The 18,312-nt window shown below is 45.1% G+C and overlaps 1 protein-coding gene across 1 annotated transcript in view; it reads right to left on the bottom strand.

The window, feature by feature from the left end:
* Positions 1-18,312, bottom strand: part of LOC144115727 (uncharacterized) — a 51,886-nt gene that overhangs the window by 22,233 nt on the left and 11,341 nt on the right. Inside the window, exon 6 of the mRNA XM_077650215.1 lies at positions 17,221-17,255. Within this exon, the coding sequence (XP_077506341.1) occupies positions 17,221-17,255 (35 nt within the window). The remainder of the gene's footprint in view (positions 1-17,220; positions 17,256-18,312) is intronic.

Here is an 18,312-nt window from a genome sequence, read left to right on the forward strand (position 1 = left end):
AACTATCGTGTATGAATTCAGGTTCGGCCACATTTCTCCGCGCACAAAATCGATCTGTGGTGGATTTAACTTTCACCAGCACTAGTGTTCCTGTACTCAATTGGTCGACTGTGGATTGTGGAACATCTAGCGATCACATACCTATCGTTTATGATGTTAATTGCCGCTTAACTCCGCCGTGCTCTCAGTTGAGGTCATATATAATCTATGACCAGTTTCAGTCCTCCTTGCGCTTTACTCTTGCTTCAGCGGTTAATTCTGCTGGAGAGCGTACGCAAAAGGCATATGCTTGGTTATTGAGGAATGCCGAAAAAAGTCAGAATTTTTGGTATGTACATCAATAAGGAACCCTTCAGCTAGATAGTGGAATGCAGATTGCTCGCGGGATTATAGAAGTAGAAAGGCTGCATGGAAGAAACTCCTACACAATCAGTGCCCAAAAAATTGGCATGATTATAAGTTCACTGCGGCTACTTTTACACGCACTATCTCACAAGCGAAAAAAATTATGAATCCAAGCATTTTGATTTCCTATCAAAATCATAAAATCTTCGCGCACTTTTCGGATTCTTAAGATCGCGGAAAACGATTCCGGTTTCAGGAAATTCACCTTCATGTGTTTTGACTCCACAAGAAGCAATAGAAACAGTTGAGACAATTGCCAAAGGATTAGAGCAGCGTTTCGCCTCTGTACTTCCTTTGCGCTCCGTGTTTGTAGCGTCAGTGGACCAGTTTCAGCATGTCCCCCTTATTACCCTTCCCGAGCTTTCCCCGATAGTGTTGAGGTTACCAACTGCTGCTCCTGGCCCTAATAGGGTAACATCAAAAATGTTAAGGATCCTCTTTGAGGAGTCCCCTACATCCTTATTGTAGCTTGTTAATTTTTCAATCAAACATGCATGGATGCCTCCCGAGTGGAAAATCGCAAAAGTGATCCCTATACCTAAAAACAATGGTGGTGGCTATTCTCTGGATAATATTAGACCCATTTCTTTCACATCAAACGTGGTTAAGATAATTGAAAGGGTCATACTCCTACGTGTTTCGGAGTTCCTGGACCGCAATAATATCCTTAGTCTCTGTCAAATTGGTTTCCGTCAAAAACGTTCCATAATGGAATGCTCACACCGATCTTGAGAGTCGCCTTTGTCTTGCGCGGCACCAAAAAATGCATGCTGCGCTGGTGGCATTAGATGTAGCCAAAGCTTATGACAGCGTAGAACACTGCATATTATTGCAAAGATTATATACTGTGCAGTTTCCAAATTACTTACATGCGTGGATATCTGCGTTCGTTGAAAAGTTTTTTTTATACTAAATGGTGTGAATTCTGGAAGATATAAACAATCCAGAGGTGTTCCACACGGGGCAGTCTTGTCGGTTGTGCTCTTTAATATTCTAATGAGCTCTATTCCCATCCATCAAAACATTCGCACGTACGTCTATGCGGACGACATTGCATTTTTCACCGCTGCAGCTGACATTCAACCTCTCTATGCGCGCCTGCAAACGTACCTGAATTTGCTTGAAAGTTTTTTGTGTCACTTACATCTCACTTTAAATGTAAACAATTGCGCTGCACTTGTTTTCAAAATGAAAGACTCTGTTCATCTGTCTCTCAGTTATCAGCGACATAATGTTCCTCAAGTTAAGTCATTAAAAACATGGCGCTCTCAAATTGACCATGTCGCAGCGAAAGGGGCTCGTGCTGTGGGCATGTTGCGTAGATCAAGTAATCCTCGGTCTGGAATGCCGAGAGATGCACTTTTGCTGATTTATATTTTGTATGTCCGACCAATTTTAGAATTTGGATCTGTGCTGTTTTCTGGTACGGCTGCTTACAAAATTCGCCCACTCGTTCTTTTGGAGCGGGAAGCGCTTCGGTTGTGCCTTGGCCTTCCCAAATTTGTGGCCAATAACGTGGTTTATCTTGAAGCCCGTATTCTTCCTTTATCATCTAGATTTCAACTCCTTACTGTTCAGACATACGTAAGGCTATATGAATCAGATTTACACCGTTCCTTGTCTGTTTTTTGTTGCCAGCCGACTTCCTTCCTTGGAGTTCACTGGCCTAGATGTCATACCCCTCAGGTAGTTATGGTACAAAATTTGATTGAACCTTTAAATGTTCTTTCGTATAACATCCTTCCGACAAAAAAGAGTGGGTACTCTTTAGAAATTGTCTGTGATGACATGTTCCCGATAAACGCTAAGCATTTACCACCCCGCATTTTAAATGGATTATTAGAGGACCATTTACAAAGCCTACCTATTAGCTTAACGATAGCTACTGACGCCTCTCAATGTGATGAAAAGGCAGGGGCGGGAATTTATTGCCCGCTTCTAGATTGGTCTTTTTCTGTGCGGCTTCCCGACTACACCCCAATTTTCCAAGCGGAGTTTCTGGCGGTGGTGCTTGCTCTTCGCAAACTAGAGCCAGCATTCTCTTCAGTGGCTGTCATTACAGACTCTCTTTCTTTGTGTTCCTCCCTTGTTTCGACTGTAGATTCGCCAATACTAAACACCTTTCATTTATTACTCCCTGCGCATTTGAGCCTTGTTCACATGATATGGGTGCCAGGTCATAGCGGTGTGACAGCCAATGAAATTCCGCCCTGCCTGGCAAAGGCGTCGCTCAATGGAACCGTGTTACCTATCGTTCCGGCTACAACATACATTACAGCAGCGAGGTTTCGGAGACAGAATTTGTTAAGAGTGACAACTGGATCTGTTTTAATATCTGATGAATACCTCCACCTGAGGTATTCGTGGAGCAGGCAACCATGCCATTCACGGCAGGTTGAGGTCTCTCTATCAAGACCGCGCTGCCGGATCCTACCCTTAAATGTTTATTTGCACAGGTCTCGGCTGGCGCTTAATCCCGCCTGTGTATTCTGAGGTGAGCAAGAAACCATAGACCATCTTTTCTTCTATTGTCGCCGATACATCATGGTGAGAAGGCGGCTTTTAGAGAAACCACAGCAACAGCTTGGCATTTGTTTGAGCAGCCCAGTCTTACGTCGTTTGGAGCCACCATACTTGGGTACAGTCACAAGTAAGTTTTTACCGCCGTGCAAATTTTTTTAATGGAATCAAGTCGGCGACCTTGTTTTTTTTTCAATTTTTAAATATTTTTTTATTCGTAGAATTATTATTATCATTTAACTACTCGGCTATAAACATCTGTCTCGATGTCCTGCATGCGTTATGCATTTCCCGTTTCATTTCGTTGTTCCTTTTTGTTTACTTCTTCCTTCCTTACCTTTCATTTTATTTTCGTCCAGGAAATATTTACCTGCAAAACTCTCCGTGACCCCCAATTCTTGGCCAATCCCCCTATGTGGGCATGTGCCGTAGTATGAGGATGACAACAACAACAACAACAGCTGCGCGCTCGGCGCGGCAATTGTTTCGGGTGGCTTCTCGTTTGGTGGGCTTTAAACACGCGGTAAGGCAGTAAGCCCGGGCTATGTCTACCCAGTCTCCCGGCCAGGGGAGCTTCCCCTGGTCGACTTCTCTATCCTCTGATCTCCTGCCTTTGGAAGCTTTTATGCGCAGCGGCGTCGGCAGTATCCCTGTTCCGCCGGTGCCTCAGGATGATGACGCATTTAAGATGAACAACCGTGGAACTGTTCGAGCTGCTCTCCAGTCAGCCACTTCTCATTATGAGTCAGTCTAAGAGGTACGCCTGTTTGGACGCGGCGGGATTCCGTGTAGATCGCCAGACCTTGCCTGTGTAAGAAATTTACTAAACGCCTCATCCTTTTTCTAGCTTCCGATAAGTTCCTTTATCACTTCACATCTGGCTTGCACGAAAGGTATTTTTCGAGGCGTGGACTCTTCCCTGTCTCCAGCAGAGACACTTGAGCTTCTGTCTGCTGCAGGTGTTGTTGCTGTGCACCGCTGTATCCCGGATGCAAACAACATGCGGGTGCATACAGAATCTGACTGTTCCTTTTTCCGGCACTTCCTGCTCCTCTGAAATCAAGGCATGGCCTCTGATTTTTCGGGTACACCCTTTATCATCTAGGCCTCTGCAGTGCAACAACTGCTGGCGCTATGGCCATAGCTCTGGGGGTTGCAAATCCAACTTGCGGTGTTTGCAACTGTGGGCATGGTTATGCAACGAGCACCTGCACTGCGCAGAACGAGACGTGTTGCCTAATCGGTGGGGCCCACTCTACAAACTACCCAGATTGTCCCTTCCGAGCGCAGGAAACCCAACTTCTTGAGATAATCGACACAAAAAGCTGTTCCCGTCGTGACGCTATTACAGAGGTAAAAGGGACGTACCCACGGTTATGCAGGTGTGACCGCTCGTCAAAGAGTTATGTTAGACTCGACGCTGTCCATAGCTACCCAATGGCCCTTCCGAAAAGACTAAGCTCCGCCCCTTGACCATTCTTTACACTAACATCCGCAGCCTTCCACCTAAGCTTGACACCCTCGCCAGTCTCGTACGCACGACGGAGAGCAACGTAATTGTACTAAGTGAAACATGGCTAAATTCGTCCATAGGAGACTGTGAGATACTTTCCGTGTTTCCAGATTTCAATTTCTTTCGACGTGACAGGATAAATAGGCGAGGAGGAGGTGTACTAATCGGTGCTCATGAGTCATGTCGTTGTTCCAAGATTAACCTTGCATCCCATCTAGAATTGCTTTTCATTCAATGCCATGCTTCGTTCTCTCCAGTTATCATCGGCGTTTGCTATCGACCACCTGATCTAACAGATTCCTTTGTAGCTCACTTCCACAAAATACTCCGCGTCATAACTGCGTCACATCAGCACATTCCCATTCTTCTTTATGGTGACTTTAATTTTCCCGATATTACCTGGTCCGACCTCCCTGCCATTACATCCAAAGATAACATCGAAAGTGACTTTGTTGACACGTGCCTAACCTTTGGCTTGTCCCAGCTCGTATCTAACCCTACCAGGCAAACTGAACATTCTTCTAATATTCTTGACCTTGTATTCACTTCCCACCCAGATAACGTGTAACCTCTGCTTCATTTAGCTGGGCTTAGTGATCACTCCGTAATACTAAGCACATTTTCCTTCAAACTGCCATACCTGAAAAAGCAAAAAAAGACACTAGCCTTATATGACAAAAGGAACTACACAGCCATGAACGCAGAACTGTATGACGTTTGGGCGAGGCTGGTCCTTGACTTCTCACGCCGGTCTATTGAAACTAACTGGTCTCTCTTCAAACACAAAATGCATCAACTGATTGATAAGCACCTCCCTACTATCATCGTCACAGAAAAATCATCGTCACCGTGGTTTAATAACGAACTGAAGCGCCTCAACAACAAAAAGAAAAAACTTTTTCGAACAGCCAAACGCCTGAATAGCGCTGCGCGTGGAAAAGGTATCAGTCTGCGGGAAAAATATTCCAATCTTTAGCAAGCCAAACCAAACGTTCCTTTTTTCATCAGTGTTACCATCTATGCTGCGCACCAATCCTAACAAGTTTTGGAAAACTATTAACCCTACATGCCACAAACCTCTAACATTACACAAAGATGGTAACATTCTCATACCGGAACAAGAGGTCTGTAGCACTCTTCCTTTTTTGCTCAGTTTTTACTAAAGAACCTGAAGGCGAATTACTATACTTCCCTGTCTTCGATCACCTTGTTATGCCAGACATTCTGTTCGATACCAGTGGAATTATGAAACTAATTGAATCATTGAAAATGTCCTCTTCATCTGGTATTGATGGCCTAAACTCTAAAGTTCTAAAAAATACTAAGGACATTGTTAGCGTCATCTTATGCCACCTTTGCCACCTTTTTCAACAGTCTAACATCAGGTGTGCTGCCACAAGACTGTAAAATAGGTAAGATCGTCCCAGTCCCCAAAAAAGGTTCATCTTTTTCTTGTAAAAACTACCGCCCTATTTCCCTCACAAGCATTTGTACAAAACTGATGGAACATGTTATTTATTCTCACATCATTAAATTCCTAGTCTCAGTCAATTTTTTTCACCCTAACCAACATGGTTTCTTAAAAGGACTTTCCTGTGATTCCCAACTAACCCTTTTCATCAATGACCTTAGTTCGCATCTTGACTTAAATATTCCTGTTGACGCGCTGTTTCTTGACTTTGAAAAAGCCTTCGATAAAGTACCGCACAAAAGATTACTACCAAAACTCTCGCGTCTAAACCTTATTCATTTAGTGATGAACTGGCTTCAACACATTTTTGACTAACAGAGAACAATTCGTCTACGCTAACAAATCGTCGTCCCCTAGTTCTCCGTTTACTTCAAGGGTTCCTCAAGGCACAGTGCTCGGACCCTTGCTTTTTCTCATTTACATTATTGATCTTCCTTCCAACGTTACCTCTAACATCCGGCTATTTGCAGATGTTTGCGTAATTTACCGCCCGATTTCTACACGCACTGACTCCGACACCCTTCAACAAGATTTAACCCGAATTGAAACCTAGTGCAGGCATTGGTTAATGTCCCTTAATATTGCTAAAACATGTATGATTTCTTTCCATCGCAGGCAATCCCACATTCCCTCTAGATATGTTCTTTTTGGTTCTGAAGTGCGTTCCGTTCTTACCTGTAAGTATTTAGGCATTACTTTAACTCATACCCTAACATGGTCTTCACATATAACGAACATCGCTGATGACGCTAACCGCACCCTTGGCTTCCTACGTCGAAATCTTCGTTTTGCTACCCCTTCCATTAAATTATTAGCTTACCAAACTTTCTTCCGACCTAAATTAGAATTCGCTTCAGCAGTATGGGACCCTTATCAGTCGAACCTCTCGCTAACACTTGAAAAAATACAAAATCGCGCTATCCGCTTTATTTACTGTGATTATTCAAATTATACTAGTGTGTCTTCTCTAAAATCTAGAGCCTCTTTGTCTAGTCTTGAAACAAGAAAAATCTCGATTATGCTTGTTCCATAAGTTTTATCATTCATCTTTAGGAGCATCGATCATATCAGCAGCACATCGTCTGTCCAGCCGCATTCACCACAGCAAGACAGTGTACCCTCCCCCTGCAAGAACCGCATCTCATTTACGATCTTTTTTTGTCAAATCATCTCGGGACTGGAACGATCTGCCGCCAGAAGCCATACACCTTACCAACCCCACCAAATTCAAGAAAAAGATTGAGGCCATCATCTTGTAGTCTGTCATGCCCATCCCTCATGTAATTCCCCATATCCGGGGTCTTTGAGGTAATAAATAAATAAATAAATAAATGATAGTGGCTGCTGTGGAGGCTTTCATGTCTAAAATGGTAGAAATGATTGTCGCAAGTGTAACGGAGTGTCTTACAAACATTCTAGTGACTCAGCTTAAACAAGCCGTGCAGGCCGGTTTGGCCCCTCTTTCGACAGCAATTCCCTCTCCTCTTATCCGGTATACAATTCCTAAAGCAACTCAGCCCCAGGAACTAACTACTGCCCCTCCCGCGGTACTTACCTCGGGTACTTCCAGCGACGTTGGTATCATATACGATTCCGAGATGATGGAGCCTGATGCGCAAGTTCTCAAGGAAGGAAGGAAGGCCTCAGACGTTGCTGGCACATACCCACTACGGGGGAGTGGCCAAGACACAGGCGGTTAATTACTGGATACAGGAAAGTTTTGACGGGAAAAGGAGTGGTAATAGTATGTAGTCTGATAGATTGGAAGAGGGAAGGAAAGAGGTTCAGTTAACTTGGAGATCGAAGACGGGACAATTGCTTAATGTGCATAATAGTAAACAATGCCTGTAATGTTGCAATGTCGTACTGACTGAGAGCGGGAAAAAGAAATTAGAATAGGAGTCACTGCGTTTCTTGAAAATTTTGCACAGCAGAGCGCACACTCCTGTCGCTTCGTCCAAGCAAAGAAGCGCCAATGGAAAGAACAACCGCGGAAGACACAGGCAAGCCCAGTTTATGAAATGGAATTTGCAAAAGACGCTTCCCCAAATGAGAAAAGCGGCGGCAGAACAGCATGAAGTGATCTATTGTCTCAGGTTCGGCACAAAAAGGGCACAGTAGGGAAGCTGCCAGGCCAGATCTGTGAAGGTAGAAATTTAGAAGGGGAACCCGGCAACGCAAGCGCGTGAAAGAGACCTCTAGTCTGCGTGAGCGCTAGTCTTTGCTACTCCAAGGATGCAGAAGATGCTGATATTCGGGAGATGATGTAACAGCCGAGGCAGCAAATTCCTGTAATATTGTGTAGCTGCGAAACCTCACCGCAGCTGTATATGCACACGTTGTCAGGACAACAACAATTGGGCCGCAGAGAGAGGCTCTTGCTAAGGAATCTGCAACCTCATTTAAGTGAAAGTCCATGTGACCTGGTACCCAAAGCAACCTTACCGAATCTAGATGGAACGGAATCAGGAACTTAAAGAGGCGTAATGCCCGAGGCTGTGTGGGTGAAGATAATGGAGAGCAAATAGACAGAGAGTCCGTCATAACCAGGACCTGGGAAACGGTAGTTTCTAATTTTCGTAAGGCCAAGATTACTGCTAATAATTCAGCCAGAAAAATTGGAGTGAAGTCAGGAAGACGGAGAGAAAAAGACCATCCCAGTGAAGGCGAAAAAATTCTCACACGTGCCTTTTCGCGATCCTGCGAGGCACCAGTAGCAATAAGAACATGAGAAGGAAAGGACCTTAGGTGGTCCTGCAATAGACCGTGAAGAAGCGGAAAGGGCTGCAGCTTTGCATTCGATAGAAAAATGTCATCGAATTCAATCTGGACAGATGAGGAGTCGTTATATATTTGGCGGACATCTGTGAAATGAATATTTATGCGATCAAGCAGGGACTGCACGTAACATATCTGCGGGATATGAAATCGAGACCAGGCAGCACTAAAAAAAAAGGCGGAAGGTTGACTAAGAAATATTATACTGGAAGCGTGAAGAGGTGAGTCGCACAATTTTAAAAATGTTTGAACTGTTAAAAGGCGAAACCTAGCTGATAACGAAGGCATTCGCTCCTCAAGGTGCAGAACAGCATTGGCGACATATTTTGGAAGCCCCAGACAAAGGCGCAACGCCTCACGCTCCAAAAGCGCAAGAGGGCGAAGTTTATAGGCAGGAGCTCCTGAGAATAAAACACAGCCGAACTCCAAAATTGAGCGGACGTACATTTTATAAATCATCAGAAGCGTATGCCTTCTCATGCCTGACCTAGCACTACAAAGCCTGCGCAGGATGCCAATGGCCCGAACTCCTTTTGCAGAAACTTGCTCAATTTGTGGCCGCCAGGAGAGAGTATAGTCGTATATTACACCGAGATACTTCACCGTCTGAACTTGAGGTATTATGTTATTTCTATAGACCAGGCAGATATTTACAGGAGCAGAAACTGGAAATACTAACAATGCGCATTTCTTCACATTAAGGGACAGATGAATTCTTCCTAGCCATTTGTCAAGAACATTGAGGTAATTTTGCAGGGTTCGATAAAGAGTGTGAATGTCACCTGCTGATGCAAAAAATGCAATATCGTCGGCGTACACATAAGTTTTCACATTTTGACTGCATGGAATTGAGCTTAGAAAAATGTTAAAAAGAGCAGGTGAGAGAACTGATCCTTGCGGAACACCTCTTGTCTGTGGAAATCTCCTTGAGGAAACACCATTTTGGCAGCAGTAAAATGCTCTATTTTCCAAAAAAAACAGAAATACAGGCTACAAAATAGCTTGGGAAGTTGAGTTCCTGTAATCTTAGTAATAGAGTCGAGTGCTCCACGCTGTCGTATGCTTTACTGACATCCAAGGTGACAAGCGCAGCAAACGTTTTTCTATTGCGAGCTAATTTAATACGACTCTCAAGGTCAGTATGAGCACACCAAATTGAACAACCCGGCCTGAAACCAATTTTACATGGATTCTATAGAGCATTTTCTGAAATGAATGACATGACACGGCTGAGAAGGACCCTTTCCACCAATTTCACTAGGTTCGATGTTAAAGAAATAGGGCGTATATTGTCTAAAGTTAAGCCCTTCCCTTGCTTTTTAAGCAATGGAGCTATTTCAGCAAGACGCCACTCATGCGGTATCCAAGGACCTTTAATAGAATGGTTAATTGGAGCCAACAGGTCTGCAGGAGATTCATTGAACAAAATTTTGATCATAGATGAAGTGACCTTATCGGGGCCAGGAGCCGCTGGGGATAAGCGCAGAACATCTTGCGACAGCTCAGGCATAGAGACCTCAGTGAAATCACTTGAGGTGCATGTGAATATAGTAGGAGAAGGTAAAGCAGAAGTAAAGCGAAGCTCTAGGCCACACGCAATATCCTCTAAGGCCTTTGCGATGTCAGCAGGGGACTGAACGAGGGATTCAAAGTTGGCAGCCGGAGGAATCACCTTGTTGAGCCTCATGGAATTAAACAAAGCTCGTTTATTTCCTGATTGAGAAAGGAAATCATAATTATTTGTATTATACTCCTCCTTTGCACGGGCGACAGTGCGCTTAAATGTTGCTGCAACATACTGATAATCCAGACAATTTTTTGGGCATTGATTGATGAGAAGTTTCTTCCAAGCTGCTTTCCGTCGTCTATATGCACGCGTGCACTCAGCATTCCACCAATTGTTCGCGATTGCACCCTTTGTTCTCTTAACCAAAAATTCAGACTTTTGCCTTGCATGATCCGGTACTGAACATAGATGTGCAGCCTTGCTTTCGGCACTTATCTGAGCACGTGTGTCTGAAGTGATTTGGAGGGCTGATTTTAGCGTGTCTTTAAAGCAATTGTAATTTATTAACGTGCGCTGATGTCACTCAGGAAGAGTTAATTTACACGCAAACTTGAAACTAATCGGCTGATGATCACTGTTTGTTGCGCAGTCAACAGGCGCCCAAGACATAACAGAGACTCCTGGGGAGGAAAAAGTTAAATCCAAGGCAGAGCGGCATTGACTGCGAACAAACGTAGGCAATCCGGAATTGTTGCAGATCAAGTTGTTGCCAGAAGCCCCAATCAAATAGTCTAGAACCAAAGCTGTCTGTTTTAATCCCCCAAGTCACATGGTGCGAATTGAAGTCGCCAAGTAATAGAACCTGAGATCGGCTACTAGACATGAGGGAGTCAAGGGGCCGAGTGTCACGCACACCAGACGGGAAATATGCATTAGCTACCGTAAAGCGCTGTTGACCTGGGACACTAAGGTCAACCGCAAGGATTTCACATTCATTGTCCGCATATTGAAAAGAAATGCATGCCCTGTGGCAAACCTTTATAGATATGAGCACTAACAACCCTCCCCCTCGTGATGACCGGTCAAGCCGGAATGTATGGTAATCCTTGATATGATAATTGAAATTTGAAGTTAGCCATGTTTCCTGTAAAGCAACTAAATCTGGTAGAAGCTGATTGCATAGGCAATTTAAATCTGTTGAAGCTGAGAATATAGATCGACAATTCCACTGAAGTACACTTAGGAACCCTATCTTGGCGGAAGTACCGCAGCCGCGACTGCCTTTTCTAGAATCCTGGTCTTAGCGTTTTGACTTGCGTTACTTTTCTTTGTATTTGACTGGGGGCAAGATGGACCTGCAATATTCAGAGCAGACCCACTTCGTTTCTGGGCGCGGAAATCAGACTCCATATCCATACAATCCATAGAGGATGCGTCCATAACGCTATTCGAAGGAGAGGCCTGTGAGGTCTTATGTTGCTCACATTGTTTTTGGCCCTGTGGAGCGGAATCGATTACTACAGAAGGAGGGGTAGCTTCCGAAGCCAAGGAAGACAAGAGCGGAGCGGTGGACGCCTGCAGAAGATTGGTCATCTGAGCAGCCATGACCTGCGAAATGCACGTGGACACGGTTTCCATAATGCGATCCATTGCATTTGCCACAGCTTTCTCAACTGCCGCTGTAATAGCCTGGGACCAACTAGAATCCATTATGGGTGGCCATTTGTCGGCCACACTAGAATAGGCTGAGGCTCTCTCCTTGGCTGCGGCAAAAGCCTCTCTCCGCGTGCATCTGCGCTTGTCTATAAGCTCGAGCACCTGAACTTATTGTGCTCGTGCAGGACAGTCAGGCGAATCAGCAGGGTGAGCACCGCTACACAAACAACATTTCTCTTGCTGTTCAGGACATTCCTCTCTTCAATGACGTTCCCCACCGGCGCAGCAGCGTACGGCCGATTTGCAGGCTTTGCCGCTGTGGCCAAATCGCCAGCAGTTTGGACACTGAAGGGGCCGAGAGAAAGGCATCTACTCGAAAAAGCAATGGCCACACCTTAATGTCTGACGGGCAAAATATTCCTGCAAATGTGGCAATGACGGACTCCGTAGGAATTTTTACTCCGTCAACCATCCTGCTGCATCGATGGACAGCAATCACTCCCGCAGGCGAGAGGTTCTCAAGCGTTTCCGCAGGGCTCAATCGAGAGTCGACCCCTCGGACCAAGCCCTTGGAACATGCTAGATGAGGCGGAATGAATGCGCTCACCGGGTGGTTGGCGAAGGTCGTACACTTTAGAAGATCTGCAATACAGTCTTTATCCGGCGACCTGCACAAAATACAACCTCTGCCGAACTGCCGGACATCGTTAATGTGCATGAAGTGCTGCGATGCGGACCTAAGAGCCGCCTGCACTGCCTCCGGGTTGTTCAGTCGGATAGCGCCGCCATCAGAAGGCACTAAAGCGACCGGAATGCTTGAAACACCACTGCGGAAAAGAAATCAATTGGGAGCTGGTACTTAGGAAGAGATGCCGACCAAGAGGAAAACCCCTGGCCAGGAGAAAAAGTAGACATTAAGCTCTCGTCCCGCACCCAATCACCCCAGAACAGGAGCAAACAGGCACAGACAAAAAGAAGGAGAAATTTAGCAAGCTAGCGCAACACCGCCAGGTACTTAGCCACTGCCCCGCAGCCTGGGTAGCTGAGCCACGTCAACAGAACCTGGCAGCTTGCATCGGGGGGCCGCCAGCGGTTGCGAAGCAGTGGTTGCGAAGAAGAACGTCGGTTGCGAAGAAGAAGCGCAGCCGGTCCCCATGTCTCATTCGTCGTCTTCTCCGCGTACCCAGCCCACATCAAAGAAGCAGCAGCTAGGCACCAAGCCCAATGATACCATTTTGGGCAGGCAGCTGCTGCTGCTAGGCTTTCGAAACTATAGCGTCGTTGCGAGTTCTACAGTGGAACTGTTGCTCTATTCTTTAAGCTTCCACATATTTACTCTATTTCTACCCAGCTTAATCCGGACGTTATAATTCTGCAAGAAACCTGGCTTTCAACCAACAAACATTTTCGTTTTAACAATTACCGTTCTTTTTGCCTAGATCGCCAGTCAAGAGGGGGGCGTTTACTACCTTTAGTCGCTTCAAAATTTTGCCACAGGACTAAGGTATCTTTTCAACAAATGCTCCTGACTGTGAGATTTTTGCATTAGACTTTGTACTTTCTGGGTGCTCTCCATTTCCCATAGCAAATTGTTGTTTCTCCTCTCGAGTACAGGATACTAGACCTCTGGACTTGTTCCTCGATAACTGTAAAACCCGGTTCTCGTGGCTGGCGACTTCAATTCTCACCATGTGTCGTGGGGTTTTAGGACTAATCTATGCGGCAAGCGTCTTTGGAACTGAGTTTCTGATCACAGCCTTGTGTGCTTAAATTCAGGATCGGCCACTTACCTTCGTGCACGGACTCAATTTGTTTTACCGACTGTTGATAGGAACACCTCAAGTGACCATATACCTATTATTTTGATATTATATGTCGTGTAACTACGGCGTCTTCTCAGTTGCGGTCACATGTAAATTATGACAGATTTTAGACGGCGTTGCGCTCTGCCCATGCGTCAGTGTCTAACATCGCCGAGGCCCGTCAGTCAACAAGAATATGTCAAGCTACAGAGGAATGCCGCAAAAAGTCGGAGTTTCTGGTGCGGCCAACAAAAGAGAATTCTTCTACCTGGTGGAGTGCGGAGTTTACAAGAGATTACAGGCGGAGGAAGGCAGCATGGAAAAAGCTTCTTCAAAACCAATGCCGAAAAAACTGGAGTGATTATAAATTTATTGCAGCCACCTTTAAACGCACAGTTTCTGGTGCGAAGGAAAAATATGACTCAGAACATTTCGAGTATCTTTCAAAGTCGGGCAACCGACGTGCACTATTCGGCTTTCTACAGTCTAGAAAACAACTCACGTCCCACAATAATTTGCAGTCATTAGTTATGTCACCTAAAGAAGCGATCCAGGTGGTTGAAATAATTGCCAAAGGCCTGCAAAGCGGTTCTCGTCTCTACTTCATTTGCGAACAATGTTGTTTGCGCCAGTGGTGCCAAATAACAATGCCTCACAAGTTAATCTATCGGAACTTTCACAAGTTGTACAGAGATTACCAGCTGCTGCTCCTGGTCCTGGTGGTGTCACTACAAATATTCTCAAGAGTCTCTTTGAAGAGTCTCCCGACTCATTATTGCACCTAATAAACTACTCTACCATACACGCTTGGGTACTTCCTGAGCGGAGGCTGGCCAAGGCAATCCCTTTGCTTAAAAATCAGGGTGGAGGCTATGAATTGGATAATTTTAGTCCAATTTATTTAACATCAAATGTTGAAAATTTAATAACAAGGGTGTTACTAATTCGGGTGTCAGTTTTCATTGACCGCACAACTATACTCAGCGCGTGTCAACTCGGTTTCCGGCCACGGCATTCGACATGGAATGCACATGCTGATCTTGAGAGCAAAATTCTCTTCGCTCGTCGTCAACGCCTGTGCGCTACTTTGGTTACGTTAGACGTCGCCAAAGCTTACGACAGTGTAGAACACTCCATCCTAATACGTAGGCTACAGTCTCTTCAGTTTCCAGATTATATAGTTGCTTAGATATCTGCATTTTTTTGTAACAGGGTAACCTTTTGCGTCCATAATGGTGTTCATTCAGAGAGGTACAAGCAAACGAGAGGTGTACCACAAGGAGCTGTTCTTTCTCTTGTGATCTTTAATATTCTATCGAGCTCAATTCCTTTCCATCGAATTGTACGCACTTACGTCTATGCGGACGACGTTGCGTTTTTGTGCTGCGCCGGATATACATTCCCTGTATGGTCTGTTGCAGTCATAATTGAGTACACTTGAGCACTGGTTGAGTAGCTTACACCTGAAGTTAAGTGTTAGCAAGTGCGCGATCCTTGTTTTCCCTCTACAGAATCCTGTAGTGGTCTCTCTCACTTGCCAGTTACAACCAATAACGCAGGCTCAATCCCTAAAATTCCTAGGGGTCATTTATGACGACAAACTCACCTTGCGACCCCACAATGACCATGTCGCGGTGAAAGGGGCTCGTGCCATGGGCATGTGACGTAGATTATGTAGTCACCGGTACGGCATGCGAAGAGATGCGCTATTAATGACTTACAAATATATGTCATGGCAACTTTAGAATTCGGATCTGTGTTGTTTTCAGGCTCGGGTACATAAGACCTTCGTTCTCACTTCCTTTTGGAGAGGGAAGCACATCGGATGTGCCGCGGCCTCCAAAAATATGTGGCTACCAATGTGCTGCACCTTTAAACCCGCATTCCCACTCTCTTCTCTCGACTTTAATTTTTGACTGTGCAGGCTTACCTCAGAATCCGTGAATCTTCTATCCACCGTTCACAAAGCACTTCCTGTTGCCAGCCGACCTCCTTTTTTGGTGCCATCTGGTCTCATTTCCGTACCCCACAGGTACTATTTGTGCAAAGAGTACTTGAGCCTTTAGCTGTGAAAATTTATAACAACCTTCCGGCGCTACTCAGAGGGCGTGCTGTCCACATTGTTTTAGACGACATTTTCCCCCGCAATACAAAACTTTTGCCATCTTGTATTCCAAATGGTCCTCTAGAAGATTATTTAAGGAACCTACCTACAAATATTCCAATAGCAATCAGCGCAACGCAATGCAATGGAAAGGCAGGTGTGGGAATATTCTGTTCGCATTTAGACTAGTCCTTTTCGCTGCGCCTTCCAGATATCACCCCTATAATTCAAGCGGAGTTTCTCGCAGTAGTTCTTGATGTATGCTAGCTAGACCCCTCTATTACCGCAGTGGCAGTAATAACCGATTCTTAATGTCTGTGTTCGTCCCTCGCCGCGCATGTTGTCGGTCCCATTGTAAACACATTCTTGTCCCTGCTTCCTCCGCATTTGAGCCTTGTTCATTTGGTATGGGTTCCCGGTCACAGCAGTGTGAAAGTAAATTAAATTAATGATAATCTCGCAAAGTCCTCCCTAAGTGGCCCCGTGTTGCTTGTCATCCCGGCTACAGCATATATTACAGCATCTAGGTTTCGGCGACGTGCGTTTTTAAGCACGCAAGGCACAACACTTTTAACATCGGTGGATTGTCAGCACCTTATATATTCTTGGAACAGGCAAGTTTGTCGATCTCGGCAGCTTGAAGTATCTCTTACGAGGCTGCGCTGCCGTATTCCTCCTCTAAATTTCTATTTACACTGGTCCGGTTTGGCGCTCTCTCCCCTGTGGGCATTTTGCCGTGAGCCTGAATCTATTGAGCATTTTTGGCTATATTGTCGCCAACTCACCTCTTTGAGACTAAGGTTCCTGGAGGAGCCCTTGCAGCCTCTTGGCCGCAGTTTAAGCAGCACACTCTTGCTATCATTTGGTGCCACCACATTTGGGTGCAGCCACAGATCTGTTTGTACCACTGTTCTAAATTTCCTGCTAGACTCCCACCGACTCCCTTGCTAAGTGTTACAAAATTTTCTTTTTATCAATTATGAAGTTTTGACTTAAAAATTCTGTTTACATCCATACCGTTATTATTATTATTATTATTATTATTATTATTATTATTATTATTATTATTATTATTATTATTATTATTATTATTATTATTATTATTATTATTATTATTATTATTATTATTATTATTATTATTATTATTATTATTATTATTATTATTATTATTATTGAAATCAACTTTTATTTATTTTCTGTTCATCAGGAAGAAATCCCGGGTGTTGCGCTTACGCGGGATTTTCTTTTTTATTACCTGAGTGCAGGTGAATAGCCACTCGTTACTTGGCCGATCCCCCAGTGTTGGTATGTGCCATCTTTTTATAGGCTAACAACCACAACATAACCATTGATGCCTTATGGGCAGCATTGGAAGGCTATCGTACAGATGATGCTTTCCCGATTAGATCACGCACTACGTGGCACCCGAGCTACAACCGCACAGACTACATCCACTATTCTCACCTGGAGCGGCGCTGGTGAACAATCTGAAATTCAAGCTACACGTAACATGAAGACTTTCGAAAGCAAATGGCCACACAGCCGCCGCCGTAGTTCACTTGGCTAGAGCATTGCATGAGACATGCGGAAAACGTGGATTTTAGTCACCCCAACGATTGCCTTTTATGCTTTCTGTAACACACAGTGACGAGGAATGATTACCCAGTGTATTCTGCCCCGTGCTCAGCACGAGGGATGAAATAAAAAAGTGCAATCCTGTATGCTTTCTTCAGTTTCAAGGACTGTTGGCTCCTTTCCTAAATATGCGCTTGACACAGAATAGCCTCAACACTGCGCTCAATAAAGCTATTGCTGAACTGACATTCCCATTAACTACCGGTCAGCTTTCCACAGAAGAAACAGGCGATTCGAAAAATTGCAGTCTTTTTGTTCTGTATTTAAGAGCTGGCGTGAACACGTTATTTATGCTGAGCAGCGAGTTCGCTTACCCTGGCTCCCTTCGCTGCCTGATGCACCACAGCCTTCGCCCCCTTCCGCCTCTGTGCCGAGTTTGGCGGCCTTGGCAGTCTTCGATTTAGCCGTTTCATTTTCAGCTTCGGCGTCGAACCCACATAGAATTCCCCGTTTAGAAGACCCTTCCTGCTCTCTACACATCCGGCTCCATTCTAAGGAAGCAGCACAACCACTTACCAGTACGTGAAATAAGTGCGGTAGAACTAACCTAAGACGGAAAGGATAATATGTGCCCTTCCGCTTAATGTCAATGCGGTAGCCAGCACCACTTGTAGTTGCACGCATACACTACCAGCGCATACACTACCTCTTGACGGCCGCTCACGTGCCACTGAGGTGGGGGACAACGTACATATACCCCGGTCACAGAGAAGACCTCCCGGATATATGAGACAAATTCGGTAGACGAGGGTCACTCGTATCGCAACCCTTTCAACGTGATTTCGTCCAAAACCCAGACCGGAGATCCACTCGATGCGTATGTGACGGGCAGCAGGACGAGCAAGGCCATATCGAGGGCAGATGCTTGGCGGTCTCGCTGACTGTGTTAGTATGGTCTGGCTCTGTCTATAACTTCTGGCC

The sequence above is a fragment of the Amblyomma americanum genome, chromosome 1 (genome assembly GCF_052857255.1).
Source record: "Amblyomma americanum isolate KBUSLIRL-KWMA chromosome 1, ASM5285725v1, whole genome shotgun sequence".
In the NCBI taxonomy this organism is placed as follows: Eukaryota; Metazoa; Arthropoda; class Arachnida; order Ixodida; family Ixodidae; genus Amblyomma; species Amblyomma americanum.